At 40.4% G+C, this 18,331-nt stretch overlaps 1 protein-coding gene across 8 annotated transcripts in view; it reads left to right on the forward strand.

Annotated features, from left to right (window-relative positions):
* relch (RAB11 binding and LisH domain, coiled-coil and HEAT repeat containing) overlaps window positions 1-18,331 on the forward strand; it is a 107,342-nt gene that overhangs the window by 14,884 nt on the left and 74,127 nt on the right. For all 8 annotated transcript variants that reach the window (XR_010977164.1, XR_010977160.1, XM_068053876.1 and 5 more), the window contains exons 2-5: window positions 715-804; window positions 13,602-13,673; window positions 13,772-13,836; window positions 16,079-16,192. Coding sequence is in view for 6 of the 8 variants with exons in the window: in XM_068053876.1 (XP_067909977.1) it covers window positions 715-804; window positions 13,602-13,673; window positions 13,772-13,836; window positions 16,079-16,192 (341 nt within the window). In the remaining 2 variants the exon portion in view is untranslated. The remainder of the gene's footprint in view (window positions 1-714; window positions 805-13,601; window positions 13,674-13,771; window positions 13,837-16,078; window positions 16,193-18,331) is intronic.

Raw genomic sequence — 18,331 nt, forward strand, 5'->3', positions numbered from 1 at the left:
GCCTGGCTCTAATTTTAAGTTTGTGTCCCCTTGTGGTAGGCTCACCCATCAATGGAAAAAGATTCTCTCTCTACTCTATCTACTCTATCAATTCTGTCAATTCCTTTAAAAATCTCGATCAAATCATCCTTTAGCAGGGAAGACAAGCCTCATTTATGTAATCTATCCTCCTTTTAGTCCTTTACTTATAAAGACTAGCATTCCATTAGCCTTTTTGATTATTTTTATACCCAAGTACTACATTTTAATGATCTGTGCATATGGACCACTAAATTACTTTGAAATTCCATCGTTCCTAGCTTTTCACCATTTAAAAAAAAAACCTCTGATTTATCTTTTTTGGTCCAAAATGAACATTTGCCTGCATTGAAATCCATCTGCTATTTTTCCCCATTCTCTCAATCTGCCATTGAGTCCTCTCTTCCTGTAAGGAATGCCATGGGAAACTATAGGAAATTGACTAGTATTTTACAAATAATACTTGTAACTGCTCATTTCCTCCTTGGAGTAAAATATCATATGGTGTAATTGAAGCAATTGAAAAATGTTGTGCCCTCTCATCAAATTTGGGATGGTTACAGTTCTCAGTGCCATGCCAAAAATGGAATCAAGTCCTGGCTTCCTGATGCTGATCGGGTACAGATTCACTTGGAGAATTGGATAAACAGAATAATGTGAGCGTAAAGTTTAATTCCCATGTTTCTTTCTTGATAGATCGAGCTGGCAGCATAAGCACCCTAGATTCTTTGGATTTTGCTCGGTATTCTGATGATGGAAACCGGGAGACCGATGAAAGGGTGGCAGGTAAGCACCATCTCTCATATCTTGGCATAAATTTATACAACATAACCCCTGATACTGTACCTCTTCAGAATTTTGGTAAATGTGGCAAACTTGTATGATTAAATCTTGTTTCGGCTGGACAAATCTCTTATTTTTGCATGGTTTGTCCTGATGTTTGATAAAGGAATTACTCTTTGATTGCAAGTTTAACAAATTGTCGTAAGTACCTTCCCTCCTCTTTAAATTGTGCTATCCCCTTTCAATGCTATAAAAATGGTAGCTATTCACAAAGTTCATTATAAAAGTTTCTCTTTCAGACCTTAACTACAGTGCAACTTTAAAGCAACAAAAGGTACAGAGTTTAAAACTAAAAGTGAGCAAGATGAGTGATAGCTTGACTAGGAAAGTTTAGAATTTCACTTTTAACTGAAGTTTGCCATTGTTCGGTCCTTAAGCAGTGAAGTTAGGTCTGAGGGAGAGGAACTGGCTGATGGGTCCTTTCAGTCTCCAGCCTTGTTTCTTTAGGTTGAGCCAAGGACATTCATGTGCGTGGGTAGAAAGGGGTAGGAAAATTTCAGAGATGAAGATGTGCCATTTCTCTTCTGCCAGAGCATACACCTCATTAAAACACATTTGTTTGGCTGCTATGTGTTGCATGGCATTTTAGCAAAGGTCTACTCGTAAATGTAACGTAAATTTCATGAATAAGGTGGCTGCCAAATAATAACTTTGCCACAGTTTTTCTCTGCGATTATAATACTGATAGGAAGGAATAGTTGGAAAAGCTTGTTGTTAAGATTGTATTTAGCACAGAAAAGCTGAACATATTTTGCACCATCTGAAATGCAGTATGTTCAACTAACAAATTATGGCACTGGAATTCAGTGTTTAAATGAAGTCCATTTTTGCCTGTGCAGAAATAATTGGAAAAGCAGTTGACATGTTGAGTAAGAAATAATATTCCTGCGCTGCATGCAGTGTCTCAAATTTATTGAACTGTCTAGCTATTTTTATGACTTGGGGTTACTAAATTGTGCAATTTGCACACTTAGGTAGCTGTAGCTGCTCTGTTCCCGAGATGTCAAGTGTTGTAGCACTGAATGGCAACACGACTGGAGATCAGCTAGTGTAGTATTGGTTTTTGAGAACGTTATGACAGATCTAATGTTTTATTTGCAGAGTAACTTAAATGAGGATTTCTCCAGCCAAGCAGTATGTATTTTATCAAGTGATGCGTTCTGTTTTGACTGGAAGAGGAGCGGAAGGGGACATTCTATTTCTCTTCTTTTGCCTTTCTGAATCTCTTATACAGAAATGGCTTACCAACTGGCACTGGAATTGCTGCTGGTGTTGACTGACTTAAAATTAAAAAGGCAAATGCTTTCTCCCTGTTTTGGTGTTATTTCACCCACCACAACACGCTTGTGCTTCTCAATCAGCTTCCATTCCAGATTTTTTTTATCTGTAACTTGAAGAAAAAGATCACCTTGGACAAGACACAATCTTTTTTCCTCCTCACCCCCACCCCAGCTCCAGTCTGCCTGCCTTTTAAATATTTTCATATATGGATGAAATTGTTCAAGAAAAAAGACTTAATTAACCTTTTGAGTAAAGAAAATTTTAAAGAGACTCAAGATTTATCTTGATGTACCTTTCTGTGTAACAGGCATAGAATGGATTACCAACTGCCACTGCATGTGTCGCTAGTGTTAACATTACAGCTCCAGCCCTCCTTACGTTTCTAAATGAAGTGCGTCATTGGTGAATCTGGACAGCTGATAGCTGCAATACTCTATTTTGATTTCCCTACCAAAGTTACAACCAAAATTTTGGATAAGTTACAGAAAGCTCAAGAACCTCTATGTAACATGACTGTTAGCATATTGTGCATTTCAGACTGAAGGATACAATAATTTGTGATAGGAATTTCAATGCATTATTTGATTTCATTATTTAATTTAATACTCAGCTGTAATTTGTGTGAGATTACACATTTGTTTAGCGAAATCAGGACTTTTTCAAAGCTCCAAGTATGTACTGCAAAACCACTGCAATCAGGCTATAACTGGATAGAATTTTTAGAAGTTTTTGGTTGCAAATATTATTTCTCCAAATTGAAATGAGAATTTTGGGCTTGACTTTGTTCTCCAGGATAAATTGGAGTCGAAACACTTGGCCTTTATACTGTACAATGCTGACACCAGCATCCCAAGTCCCTCACGCATGGGTCTCATACAGCTGGCTGCAACTCTGAAGTAAACCATACAAGCATTCCCCCAAGTCCATCAACTAAAAGACTTTATCTTTAATCCAATTTTGGGACTGCTAGCCTTTAGTGAATCCAAGCAACTTTACTTTCAGATTGCAGCTGACTGCCTGAGACCCAGTGCCTCTGGAACAGGCAGTGCTAGTATGGGTCATGTAGTGCAAAATCAAGTCAGATTGCTTACAGTGGTTCCTAGGAGAGACTCGATGCTGGGATGATGGCAGGAAAGCAGCTCAGTGGGAGGTGGGTTTGTAAACCAAGTGAGGCAAGGCACAGTCAACTGGAGAAGTAGGAAGTGTTGATGACCAGTGCTTTGGAACAGTATTGCAGGCTGGACTGGCTGAGCTGACTATTGAAGAGAGAAAATGCAAGGACAATGATATTTGGTGTACACCTTAACCAACCAAGCAATCATGTACTAATGAAAGTTTTGCTGGTAGAAAATGTTTTTTTTTTGCCTTGACCCTGTTTATTGTTTATAGAAGATTATTGGGGCTAACTATAAAGGGTATGCTGGTGTAATGATAGGTCACGGATTTTTAAATGGTCTGTAATTAAAATTATGTATTTTAGGATCACAAATGTGCCACTGCCATGCTTTAAAGATACGTGTAGTTAAAGGCATGTTTATGTTTATATTTAACTAACAGCACGAATGAGAACAGCTCTGTGGAAATGCTTTCTTTATATAAATATTCTTCTTGGAGGTGGGAACTTGGTAGCAAGTCTTTTTAACCTCTTGTAGAGATCTTCTATTGAGCGTTGAACAGACTTAGTTCCTATTGCAAGTATGGCATGCTGTAAAATACTTCTACTGAGCAGCCATTTAAGTGCATACCTAAGTACAGGTATATTGCAGACAAATTGGGAAGTAGCAGAAATGTTACAGTAGACCAGAGATTTTTTTTTTTTTAAAGAGATACAGCACTGAAACAGGCTTTTCGGCCCACCGAGGCTGTGCTGACCATCAACCACCCATTTATACTAATCCTGCATTAATCCCAGTACCCTCTCACAATTCCCCTACCTACACTAGGGGCAATTTATTATGGCCAATTTACCTGTCAACCTGCAAGTCTTTGGCTGTGGGAGGAAACTGGAGCACCCGGCGAAAACCCATGCAGTCACAGGGAGAACTTGCAAACTCCGCACAGGCAGTACCCAGAATTGAACCCGGGTCGCTGGAGCTGTGAGGCTGCGGTGCTAGCCACTGAGCCGCCCAAGCAGACTTTTTTTTTCAAGATTGCAATTCATTTTGGGCATGTTGCATAGTAAAGCAGGTGAGCTATCATTGTAAATCTAAACCAATCCACAAAAAAGATGCAAGTTTATAGCTCAGAAATGGTAATTTAGTGCAGATTGCATTTCTCCACTGACTGTGATAAAGACCAATATAATACAATGTAACCTAAATGGCTGAGACATACTTCTGGAGTCTCTTTAGAGCACTTGCCTGTAAGCATTGCAATTGCTAATAGTATAGCAAACTGAAAGTGCAGCAGCGCAAGATATAATTTACAGGGGAATAGCTGAAAGGCTGGTGGTTCCATGGTTAAAGCCAGCAAAATGCCTGTGAAGGTGCTACACCTACCTCAGCACTTGTCGGTGCTGGGTTGTTGCTGTAACCTGATCTCAATATAAGCCCTTTCTGTTTCACCAGTATTATGTTCCTATGTGCATGTGGTTCATTGATGCTGAACCTTGCTGTTTACAACATGCTCCTGCATCTGTGAAATTCTGTAGTTTCTTTCCATTTCCATCCATTTGAATTAGTTGTTCTGCACTGTTGATCTGCATTATTGGGAAAAGTATTCAAATCCTGAATGTAATGTTTTTCATCTCTCTCGTTTAGCATTGTAACTTTATAAGGTAATGTACTTCTAGAATTGGGGGTGTAGGGGAGGGGTATGGGGTGCCCCAGGCTTAATAGTTATCAAGTTCATCACTAGAAATGAAGTGACAGTAGTTGACCAACTGCATTCCCATCAAAGAGCGGTTGACCCTCCCAGTTGCTTCCACACAGGAATGCAACTGAGTTGGAGCTTGCGTGAAGGAAAAGAGGGAGAGCAAAGCACGCAGGCACCCCAATATACTGCGCTGCCGTAACTCATAAGTATTATTTTTTTTTAATCTCTATAGTTTGGTTGGATTTTCAATTGCAGCCTAAACTAGTGGAAGATAAGCTGCAAATCTGCTAATTGATTTACTTGAAAGTGCTTTTTGTTCTTCGTAGTAGCAGCGTAAAGCTATTCCAAAATCACTGTTCAGTTGACGCATATTTAAATTTTAGATCTGTAAAGTAATTAAAACTCACAGCTGAAGTTAGAGAAAAGAAAAGTAGATTGGGATCCTGACTTCTAATTGCTGTCAGTGATCCTAATTAGTAGCACACTCGCCTCCGAGTCATAAGGTTCAAGTCCCACTCTCAAAAATTGATAGGTGGCACACCAGTGCTGTACCGTTGGAGGTACCATCTTTTGGATGAGACATCAAAACGAGGCACCGTCTGCCCTCTCAGATGAACTTTGAAAAAAAAATCACGGTGCTATTTCAAAGAAGAGCCCTGGCCAATTTATACCTCAATCAACATCACAAAAAACGATTATCTGGTCATTGTCACATTGCTGTTTGTGGGAGCTTGCTGTGCACAAATTGACTGCTGCATTTCCTGCATTACAACAGTGACAACACTTCAAAAGCACTTCATTGCTTGTAAAGCACTTTGAGATGCCCTGTGGTTCTGAAAGACTTTATATAAATGCAAGTCTTTTTTTTCTTACAGGCAAGTTGGACGCAGTTGTGGTTTGAGTACAAATTTACCATTTTCTCTTCCTCCCCTACCCCACCTCCAATCACAGTCAAATATCTTGCTGTACATTCCTCTCCGTACTTTTTTTTTTCAGAAAACTATCTTATAAAACATTTTGAACATTGGTATTAAAACAGACTATTTTCAATGAGTAACTAAAATGAGTTAATATAATCTTTAAGGTCGATTTTAAATTTTAGAATTGTTAGGATTAATTCATTTTCCTCAATCCTGTGTAATTTTTCTAACCCCTCTTCCATTCCACAATCCCACCCCATCTCAAACTAGTAAGGGAAAAAACTTAAATTGCTTGTAATATTAATTGGAGCTAATTGTTTTCAAATGCCTTTAAATCTGTAATAAAACAAGGAAATCTGTTTCCTGGGGATATTCAGATTTGGAACTTTTGCCTGGCCTTGTTGTGACTGCTGCTATAAAAATAGATTGTTTGTAAAATATTCATGAATTATCCTTTTATTAATTATGACTGGTAAGACTTTCTTGGTACAAAACTGTAGGCAATTTAGGTTAGTGCACGTCCGTAGCACTTTTTAAACACAAAGAACTTTACAAGAAATTACAAAACCTTGAAAATCATTTTATTTACTTTGGGGTGGTTTCAATCAAATTGGAATTTCACAGAAGCAGTAAGATTAGTAAACTTCACATCAAGCGTGTTGATTTCATTTTATGTGGTAGACCCAATCCAACATCCTGGGGGCCACAATCAGCAAAAGTTATTTGGACACACTGGGGTAGAAATTAGTATACATCTCACCTTTTTTTTTGGGGTGTGAAATGGACGCATTGTAGACCAACTTCCCTGTGCATTGTCTTGGACCTAATCTGTGCCAGCAGCTTGTTTGCTGCCATATTGGTCCTCGCTACTTTCAGTCATCCCTGCCGGTCTCTTGATATCAGCATTGGATCATTTTAAATATGCATAGAGTGGTCCAGCTACTGCTTCAGGACCCTCTTCTAAAATGTGTGAAAAGCTAGGTGGAGCATGTGCTGTGCAAGATCCAGCTCGTCTTCCAGTTCCACACGACCTCAACAGTGCTCCTCAAAGGGACTGCTGGAGGGTTTTGTGGAAAGACGAGGGAAGGAGTGCCTTTCCCATCTCTTCCACAACACTGCTGATGGCCGCTGCTGATCCACACTTGGCTCTTCTGAGGAACAAAGAACAAAGAAAATTATAGCACAGGAACAGGCCCTTCGGCCCTCCAAGCCTGCGCCGATCCAGATCCTCTATCTAAACATGTCGCCTATTTTCTAAGGGTCTGTATCTCTTTACTTCCTGCCCATTCATGTATCTGTCTAGATACATCTTAAAAGACGCCATCGTGCCCGCATCTACCACCTCCGCTGGCAACGCGTTCCAGGCACCCACCACCCTCTGCATAAAGATCTTTCCACGCATATCCCCCCTAAACTTTTCCCCTTTCACTTTGAACTCGTGTCCTCTAGTAATTGAATCCCCCACTCTGGGGGAAAAAGCCTCTTGCTATCCACCCTGTCTATACCTCTCATGATTTTGTACACCTCAATCAGGTCCCCCCTCAACCTCCGTCTTTCTAATGAAAATAATCCTAATCTACTCAACCTCTCTTCATAGCTAGCGCCCTCCATACCAGGCAACATCCTGGTGAACCTCCTCTGCACCCTCTCCAAAGCATCCACATCCTTTTGGTAATGTGGCGACCAGAACTGCACACAGTATTCCAAATGTGGCCGAACCAAAGTCCTATACAACTGTAACATGACCTGCCAACTCTTGTACTCAATACCCCGTCCGATGAAGGAAAGCATGCCGTATGCCTTCTTGACCACCCTATTTACCTGCGTTGCCACCTTCAGGGAACAGTGGACCTGAACACCCAAATCTCTCTGTACATCAATTTTCCCCAGGACATTTCCATTTACTGTATAGTTCACTCTTGAATTGGATCTTCCAAAATGCATCACCTCGCATTTGCCCTGATTGAACTCCATCTGCCATTTCTCTGCCCAACTCTCCAATCTATTTATATTCTGCTGTATTCTCTGACAGTCCCCTTCACTATCTGCTACTCCACCAATCTTAGTGTCGTCTGCAAACTTGCTAATCAGTCCACCTATACTTTCCTCCAAATCATTAATGTATATCACAAACAACAGTGGTCCCAGCACGGATCCCTGTGGAACACCACTGGTCACACGCCTCCATTTTGAGAAACTCCCTTCTACTGCTACTCTCTGTCTCCTGTTGCCCAGCCAGTTCTTTATCCATCTAGCTAGTAGTTCCTTCTGCTCTTCTACCCCGCCCCCCCCCCCCAACCCCCAATTAGGCCAGCATCCCCCTCCTTCCCACTCACTATCTCCCAAAGTTCTGTAATTGACATCAGTGTTCCAAAATAGTCCAGCATCGCTTATTCAGTATGACTAGATTAATGTTTACACCTTGCAGAGGAGCAAGTGCAAGAGAGAGCATGATGTCTGCAAATGCTACAGATGCTGAGGGCAAGGTTCTGGTTATTTCATGGGGTACAGGTGTATTGACAATCCAAACAGCCAGAAACTTGCCTGCTGTACAGTAATCTGGGAGGCAGATTGTCCACCTGTTGTGCAACCCATTCAATTTCCATTCCATAGAAATCAATGGGATGAAAATCAGGTGACGGTTTACAACAGGCAAACAACAACTTCCATTTATATAGTACCTTGAGCTTAGCAAAGCATCCCAAGATACATCGTAGAAACATTATCAAACAACATTTGACACAGAACCGCATAAGGAGATATTTGAATAGGAGACCGAAAGCTTGGTCACGCAGGTAGATTTTAAGGAGCATGTTAAAGGAGGAAAGATAGGCAGAGAGGTTTAGATAAGGAATTCCGGAGCTTAGGGACTAGGGATTTGCAAGAGCCCAGATTATCAGCCACACAGCAACACTGAAAATTGCCCTCATCGTCTTATGGGACTTGCTCTGTGTAAACATTACCTTTTGTTTACAACATTTCTAGTCCTCCTAGGGGTCCAGTGCAGTTTATAGGACTGAAATAAGTTGTTAATTTCTAAAGGAAGTCACTATGCAAGTATTTCTAATTTAAATAATCACAATTTGCTTTTTCAAAAGTGGATGGAGTGACCAGTTTTGAGTAGGTGTTAGCATAAATACAGCATGCTGCTTTTCCTTTAGTGGACCGGAGAGAATGGCAGAGCAGGAAAGAAGGAGATGGTTAATTCCGAAGCGGTGTTCAGGATTGACAATCTTTCAGAAAACCGGGTTTGATCTTCCAAGTCTTTGATCACCATTTGCACTCCATATGTTCCAGTATCTGCAGATCAACAATGCATTAAAATAATGTATAGTTCATGCTTTATATCTGTATATCAGCTCTTGACCTGTGCGTACATAATATCAAAAGCACAGTAGGTTATGTCAGCACACTTCAAGACCTAATTGATATTTTTGTTTTTGGTCCAAACTGAAACTTTATCAAACGGTCAACAAATCATGCGACTGAGTGAATTTTTTCCATACTTTTTTTTCCCTTTAGGCATTGCTTTTAATTTCAGCTTTAAATAAGATGTCAGTGAAACGTAACACAGTTGTGGTTGATGGGATTTTAATATCAATAGAGACATCAACAATGCTAGATTTTTTTTTCTCTCTGGAGAGGTGGGGGAAGCATTTTAGTACCCCTGCAGTGTGGGGGATCAACAGGTGATGAGAGGAAAGGCCTAACACAAAAGTCATAATCATACTTGGGTTCTAATTGGAGCAGGCAAAGTAGCCTTTTCTTGTTTTTTTTATGTTCTTATCACAGCTGAACTGTCTTTGGACAACTGTTGAGGCAACAGGAAATATCTAAACTATATCAATTAAATGTTTACCAGCTTTTGCACTGTGTTCTAGTGAAACAAAATCTTTGCAGTGACACAGATTTATGGTGATGGTCACGTATTATATGTATGGACATACTGGGGCTGCTCATCTGAAGTTTCCACTCGATTGCGTTGGTTTTTTCAAAGCAATTCCCTGATCTATGGCATAAGTGACACGCAGGGTTGCAGAATTTAAGCGCAAATCGGTTTTCACTATCTTTTCCACTAGTTTAAAGACAGCTCGCTAGAGGCTGATCCTGCCCACAAAACTTCACCCCCCCCCCCCCCCAGAGTGCATTAATCGATGGTGGGAGTTTGTACTAATTTCACTAATTTGCAGGCCTTTAGAGGAGGTTGCAAAAATTAGCCTTTAGAGACAAGGATTCTAAAGTATGCTTTGAATTAATTATTTCTTTAAATTTACTAGTTAAATGACTACTGTAAGCCAATCTAAGCAGGAAATAGGTTTGTAGATTTTTAAAAACTATTTTGGTAATTTAAAATTGGGTCACTTTGGTGGATTGACTCTGACTTATGGTGCTTATTTTTTCTGATAAACCTATTTTCAACTGTATTAATCAACCTTTATCAGGTTATCACTCTTAAATATATCAAGGAATTCTTTATAAAACAAACTTTCAAAAAACCTTTTAAAATGCTGCTTGGTTGCACTGGTGCACAGTACATTGTGCATTTGGCAATTTGTTAGTGTGTTTCAGCGGCAATGTGGGGGTGTCATAGAGTTTTACAGAGAAGAAACAGGCCCTTCAGCCCAACGCACCTGCGCTGGCCATCAAGCACCCGTCCTAACTAATCCCATTTCCCTGCACTTGGCCCGTAGCCTTGTATGTTATGGCATTTCAAGTGCTCATCTAAATACTACTTGAATGGCGTGAGTGTTCCTGCCTCTACCACCCCTTCAGGCAGTGTGTTCCAGATTTCAACTACCCTCTGGGTGAAAAAGTTCCTCAACTTCCCTCTAAACCTCCTGCCCCTTACCTTAAATCTATGCCCCCTGGTTATTGACACCTCCGCTAAGGGAAAAAGTTTGGTGGGAACACTTCAAAACGGGTGCGATCTGGCTGGAATCCAAAGCAGAAATTCAAACCCTTTTTGTGTGTGTGTGTTTATTAGCGGCCCCTTCATAAATGTGTTTTAGAAACTAATTGTGGCGTCACTTTTTTTGATATTTTCCCAGACATTTGTTTTCTTCGAACTTTTACAGGCCACTTTCCATATAGGTTTGGGCCCATTATAGCAAAGATTTCTCCACAACTTGCCATAAACACTGCTATTTGCCACGCATCCTGCCCCACAGATGGAGTTAGACTCTTCTTCGCGCTCTGCTTGTGATTGGGAGTAATTAGTGGCCTTGGGTTTTAAGCTGCAACAACAGCACCTACCCATTGAATGCCATCATTTTATTTACAGAAGATTTATCGGGCTGAATTTTAAGAGCCCCTGAATGTGGGGGAGCCCCATAAAATACATGCAAGAGCGGCCCGCCACGGTTCCTGACATACTTTACCGGCAGCAGCCAGGCCTCAGTGCAGCCCCCCGGCCGCTTGTTGGCAGGGCCTTCATTTAAATATTAAAATTAATTAAAATCAAATGCTAATTAACTGACCTGGCCCCGGCGACCATCCCCCGATTTTACGGCGACTGGCCACAACTTGCGTGCCTTCGGAACTCTATACTGGGGGGGGGAGTCAAATTATGAGTGCGGCGGGGAGGGGGGGTGGGGCCAGTAAAATCTTGTCTCTTGGTTGTGTGGATGTTGGGAAGGAGTTGAGGGTCAAATGTTTTGAAGGTGGGGGGGTTAAAGTTCATTATTTTACAAATTGCTTTTTCGGTGGGAATTGTTTATTTTATTAATTGATAAATCAGTGGGGGAGGTTAGAAAGATGATTGGAATTGTTGCTGCCATTTTGTTGGTTACATCTGGGCGCCGGCACCTTTAAAAAAATTTTAATGAACCTGAAGGGCTTGAAGCCCTTTAAAAATGGTGCTGGCGCTGGACGCATTTGCCAGGGACGCAGTGGCCGCCCCCTCTACATCATGGGGGGCAGCCGCTCAGCCCCCTCCATTTAAATGAGCCCCCGCGCGGAATATCATGGGGGTTCAACAGCGGCGCTTCTGTGTCGGAAGGCCGCCAAGTTCATGACGCGCTAATAAAATTCAGCCCATCATCTCACCAGATGATTTGTTTAAAGTTTGTTTTTAACCAACAGGGTGATATTTGGTTTAAAGACATAATACAGTTGAAACTCTTCAAATAAAAAAAGTAGAGGAAATAACTTCAGATCAGAGCTGTCCTATTCACTGTTCCTCATGAAGCTGTGAATTGCAAGATGAATCTTGCCCATTGTAGCTGGAGACATAAGTGCATATCATCCTAACAGCATAGTGCTAACAAGATAACATATGATTGTATCATATTTAGTGAAAAAGTAAACTTGAGTTTCAATTGCGACTTGAATGTGCAATCTTAATACTCCTGGATGATGATGAAATATGAACAAAATGGAGTATGATCATACCTTGCTCAGTTGCACTACTATATGTTCCTATCTTAGTTCTGACGAAACAGTGCTGAGCAACTTATTGCAGAACATGCCATTCAGAAGATATGATCTCTACAGTGATAGAATGGAAGGTAACAGCTACCAAAACTTTACATTGGTATGGTCAGAATAAGGATGCAAGCAATATAGATGTTGTACATCGACCAGTACGCAGCTTAACTACAATCAGTTAGACCCATAACTAACAATGGAAGTGGAAAGAATGTAATAGAAGCTAACTGGGACTAAGGTTGGCAAGTACTCAGCTTCTGCTCTCTGGTTCCTAAAAAATGAAGCAAGCCCATGTTACTAAAACTACAAACCAGACAAGTCACTTCTTACTGAGTATGCAAGATGTGGAGCAGGAATTCAAAAATCTGCATGTAGAATGGTGTCACAGTATGTCCATATGACTTGTTCGTCTCGTCAATCTGTCTTGAACTGTTATGCTCACCAGTGTTGTTACATCTAGTAGTCCTGACGAAAACTGTTGCTGGTGAAATTACCCTTCAAGTCCAAATGTGTTCCTGCTCAAGCTTGAAGATTTTAGACGTTAGAAATGTGGAGAAAACTGACAAGTTTCCAAAACACTGTACACTGAATTGTATCAAACACTTTACTTTAGAACCAATATCCATTGCTATGGATATACAGAGGCTGTTCAGTACAAGAAAGAACGGGGCCATTGTCATCACACTGACCTGATAAATTTCAGTACGTGCATTTGATGATAATTCTAAACAAGGTCCTATGTTCTGCAAATGAAGAGCTTCATTGTGAAATGCTATTATGTTGTGTATGTTCACTTTTTTAATTTAGGCTTGATATATAATTTACTTTGGAAGAGCAAGGAACTCTTTGTTTAGCCCTTTTTTAATTTTACAATTGCTGCTGCTGATTTTATACTTGCTGGAATTATCTCTGTAGTGCAATTTAACTCAAATTGGAAAATCTTGCTGAACATTCTGAGCAACTTTGTCTTAATATCTGCTTTAAATTTGACAACTATTATAAAGATTCAATGGTGCAAGCAATGGCTGCTATAGGGAATAATTATAGCTACTCTATTTGATGCTTCTAGATTTTTTTTTATGCAGCCGAAACTGAGGTTCAAAATATGTGAAAGTATGGAAAAAATCTCACCAAACTATTCTTATGCAAACTCTGCTGCATGTATTCACAAGATTCCATAAATTGCATGCGTTCTGTTTTCGAAACTGTTTTTTCTTTTATTTTCACACCCATCCTTGTTTTTATTTTTCCTTTTTCTTGGTTGGATTCCTCTGTGTGTTTAATACAATCCCTGTCCAGTCCTGGAATTTGAACTACGGAAAGCCAAGGAGACCATTCAGTCCCTTCGTGCCAACCTGACACAAGCTGCAGGTGGTGTACATTATACTTTCTTCTCTTTCTACTTTGATAATGCATATACAAGCCTGGAACATTTTAACAGAAGTGTAAATCTATTTTTGCTTTTTCAGCCTTCACAGAAAATGATGTTCCTTTACAGGAACGGAAAAATTATAAATCCAGCCCTGAAATTCAGGTAAGATTTCACGGAGGCAAAGCAAATGAGGTTTTTATTGGAAAGGTTGATACTGAACGAAGAAACAAAATACTTTCCTGGAGTAATTTCTTGGGTACTTGATTATCTGATATCATGTTGAGAAAATTATGTTCTAGTATTGTGTTTTTTGAAGGGGGGGGCGGTGGAAGAGAGAATTGTTCCACACTCCAATTAAATTAATTGTTTTTGTCTGAAAACCTACTTTGGATATGTGCTTTGTCTATCCTAAAATAAATTACTTAAACCTCCTTGCTTACTTGCAGAGGTAGTAGTGTTATCCATAGATATTAGTGCTGTATTTTCAATTTAATCCTTGATGTTTCCATCTCACTGATACTACCTTAACTATCCTAACACGCCTCCCATGCTCATTCCAACTCATCGAAATGTAATGAGAGCTTACCAGCTTCCATGATTTGACACATTGCAACTCCCAACAATCTTTGCCCATGCAAGATCTAATGTTACCACCTTTTCTTTTTTTCCCATCTCAACAAAAATCAACAGCAAGGATGAAAAGTGCGCCATCGCTTTTTAATTATGGACCAGCAATTATTCAAAGCTGTTCCATCTGACTCCCGGTTACAGTCTGCAACTTCCATGTTCTCCTCGGGGTTATTTGCCCACTGTTCTGTTTGTTCTCCAAAAGTCCTAGCATCACAATTCCTGTCACTCATCGCTGTCAGCCCTGAGTTTAACATAGTATTTTCTCTCCTGAATTCCTAGAGAGAGAGAGAGCGTTGTTCCCTTGTCTCTCCTGTCTTTGTTCCTCCAAAGCATGCTTGTTATCTGGAATGTCGGGATTTTGCACTCCTTACTAAGAAGGAATACTCCTATACTCTGATTCCTCTAAAAGAAATAGTCTATCCATAAAAATGTTAGACTTCTATCTAATTGGAATACATAACTTGGGATTAGGGTGCTTATAGAAAAACGTGCTGCTGATGATTTGGTTGTCACAATTCACATGCATCTCATGGAGTGCCTCTTCATCTGCATTATCTGAACATCATGTGATGAGTTTTTTTTTAAACTTATAAAATGATGCAATGTATTAGATTGCTGGTGAAGCAACAAGTAGGATCAGTGGTGTAAACTCAGCATTTCCTAATCTCCGGAATGCTCATTCAATTTGTTAAGTTTGAACTCTCAATTAAAATTATAATAGCATCTTCTATGTGGCTGATCTCAATTCTTAATTTCCTTTTTCTTTGTTTAAGCACAGTACATTTTGATGTAATGATTTTAGATTCAGTCTTGAAAGGCAGTCATACATGAAGAATGTAAAGCCGTAAAGAGGGTGCAGAGCAGATTGAAGAGATGTTCGAAATTATGGGGGTTTGATAAGTAAATAAGGAGAAATTTGTCCAATGACAGGAGGGCTGATAACCAAAGGTCACAGATCTATGATAATTGGCAAGCAGATTCAAGAGTAACTTACAAAAGGGAATTGGATCTATAACTTGTAGGGCTATGGGAAAAGTGGGGGGGCAGTGAACTAACTAGATAACACTTTCAAAAACACAGCATAGGCACAATGGGCTGAATGGCTTCCTTCTGTGCTGTAGGATTATGAGATGATTCTATGAGCTCCTAGGGTGTATATTGAAGTTCTTGACACAGCAGGGACAGTTATAGTACTCTGCATAACCCCACACCAAACTGAGCCCTGGCTGAGAAAAAGTTTTTGATCATTTGCCATTTACTGCTGCCAAAACAAGATTAGTTAGAATTGGTTAGGGATAACAGATTTTTACCAAGATGTTTGCCTTTCTAGTTAAAGAAGCAAAGGTAATCACTATATTTTTATAAAATGGAGCAAGAGTGTCATTAATTTCACTGCTGTTTTTTTAAAAATAAAAGTCTTGTTTGTTTGAAAGTAATAATGTTCAGCTGTGAATGTCAAATAAAATTGTCCTTGGTCGTTCGCATTGTTGATGTTTTGTTGGTTCATTTTGAAAGGTACTTCTGCTTTGAGATGTTGAGGCCTGCTGGATTTCATGTTTCTCATTTAGGATTGTTAGTAAAGGATTTTTTTTTTTAATGGCTAAAGAGAGTCAAGCTTGCTTATCCAGTTTCATCTAGCCTCTAAATTCATGATATACTAAATGCTTCACTTGTCAGATCTCTTTTGTTGAAAAGACTGGGTATTTTCAGTTCACCAAATAATCTTGGATATTTTGCCTTGTCATCTCAAATTCTCATTCATTTTTTTTTGTAGGAAGCTGTTAAACCTCTAGAGAAAAGAGCATTAAATTTCCTAGTGAATGAATATTTATTGAAGATTAATTACAAACTCACCTCAATAACCTTTTCAGATGAAAACGATGACCAGGTAATAATGTTTAGGATGTATATTAATGAGCAATCCAGCCAAAATTTAAAATGTTCTAACTTTTTCTATGATGTAGAAGGCATCTGTGTGTACTAGCAGCCTTTAAATGGCATCTTTTAATAGCTTGGTTGATGGAAGAATCATAAATGTGTTTATAATTTTTTTTAAATTATCTAGTTATATATGTTGATCTCGCACAGCTTTGCCCATAGGGATTCAAGTAGACTCATCAGTAAAGTGATGGAAGGTGTCATCAACAGCGTCATCAAGCGGCACTGGCTTAGCAATAACCTGCTCAGTGACGCTCAGTTTGGGTTCCGCCAGGGCCACTCAGCTCCTGACCTCATTACAGCCTTGGTTCAAACATGGACAAAAGAGCTGAACTCAAGAGGTGAGGTGAGAGTGACTGCCCTTGACATCAAGGCAGCATTTGACCGAGTATGGCATCAAGGAGTCCTAGCAAAACTGAGGTCAATGGGAATCGGGGAAAACCCTCCGCTGGCTGGAGTCATACCTAGCACAAAGGAAGATGGTTGTGGTTGTTGGAGGTCAATCATCTGAGCTCCAGGACATCATTGCAGAAGTTCCTCAGGGTAGTCCTAGGCCCAACCATCTTCAGCTGCTTCATCAATGACCTTCCTTCAATCATAAGGTCAGAAGTGGGGATGTTCGCTGATGATTGCACAATGTTCAGCACCATTCGCGACTACTCAGATACTGAAGCAGTCCGTGTAGAAATGCAGCAAGACCTGGACAATATCCAGGCTTGGGCTGATGTGTGGCGCAAATGTTACTTGCCACTTAAGTGCCAGGCAATGATCATCTCCAACAAAAGAGAATCTAACCATCTCCCCTTGACATTCAACGGCATTACCATCACTGAATCCCCCAGTATCAACATCCTAGGGGCTACCATTGACCAGAAACTGAACTGGAGTAGCCATATCAATACAGTGGCTACAAGAGCAGGTCAGAGGCTAAGAATCCTGAGGCGAGTAACTCACCTCCTGACTCCCCAGAGCCTGTCCACCATCTACAAGGCACAAGTCAGGAGTGTGATGGAATACTCTCCACTTGCCTGGATGGGTGCAGCTCCAACAACACTCAAGAAGCTCGACACCATCCAGGACAAAGCAGCCCGCTTGATTGGCACCCCATCCACAAACATTCAGTCCCTCCACCACCGACGCACAGTGGCAGCAGTGTACCATCTGCAAGATGCACTGCAGCAATGCACCAAGGCTCCTTTAGACAGCACCTTCCAAACCCACGACCTCTACCAACTAGAAGGAAAAGGGCAGCAAATGCATGGGAACACCACCACCTGCAAGTTCCCCTCCAAGTCTCACACCATCCTGACTTGGAACTGTATCGCTCTTCCTTCACTGTCGCTGGGTCAAAATCCTGGAACTCCCTTCCTAACAGCACTGTGGGTGTACCTACCCCACATGGACTGCAGCGGTTCAAGAAGGCAGCTCACCACCACCTTCTCAAGGGCAATTTGGGATGGCAATAAATGCTGGCCTGGCCAGCGATGCCTACATCCCATGAATGAATTTTAAAAAAAAAGATTTAAGAGTACTCTTCAGGTGCAGTTTGGTTGGAGAGAGTAGGTATTAATTGGGTTGGCGTCTGTATGATTCAGCTTCCATTTTAAAGTCAGATATAAAAACAAGGATAAAATATAAAGTTTTGATATTTACACATAAATAGTATAAATTTTGTAAGAGGAGAAATAAAAATTGGTTGAAGCAAGGGAGTTTCTCTGCATCATAGGTTGAAGAGCAAAGATGCAAAACCAAGGTGTTACAGTGCCACTGTTGGGAGGGTCTATTGTCAGCAGGACACGAGCACTTTCCATTCTAAATGTGAACAAAGGAACTTCTCATGGAAAAAGTTGACTTTCAAAAGTGTGACACAAAATTACAATGGGAAATGAGGATTGGCAGACAGGAAGTGTGTGAGATATATCTTCTTCGTACCTTTCCCGATCACTATATTTAATCTGGGTATGGTTACTTGACTCCAGAAGCACCAGCAACCTGACCTCTATTTCGCACACTGCCGCATTGAAGGGTACGGTAGCATAGTAGTTATCTTACAGGGTTAGTAATCCAGAGAACATGAGTTCACTCATCG

The sequence above is a fragment of the Heterodontus francisci genome, chromosome 2 (genome assembly GCF_036365525.1).
Source record: "Heterodontus francisci isolate sHetFra1 chromosome 2, sHetFra1.hap1, whole genome shotgun sequence".
In the NCBI taxonomy this organism is placed as follows: Eukaryota; Metazoa; Chordata; class Chondrichthyes; order Heterodontiformes; family Heterodontidae; genus Heterodontus; species Heterodontus francisci.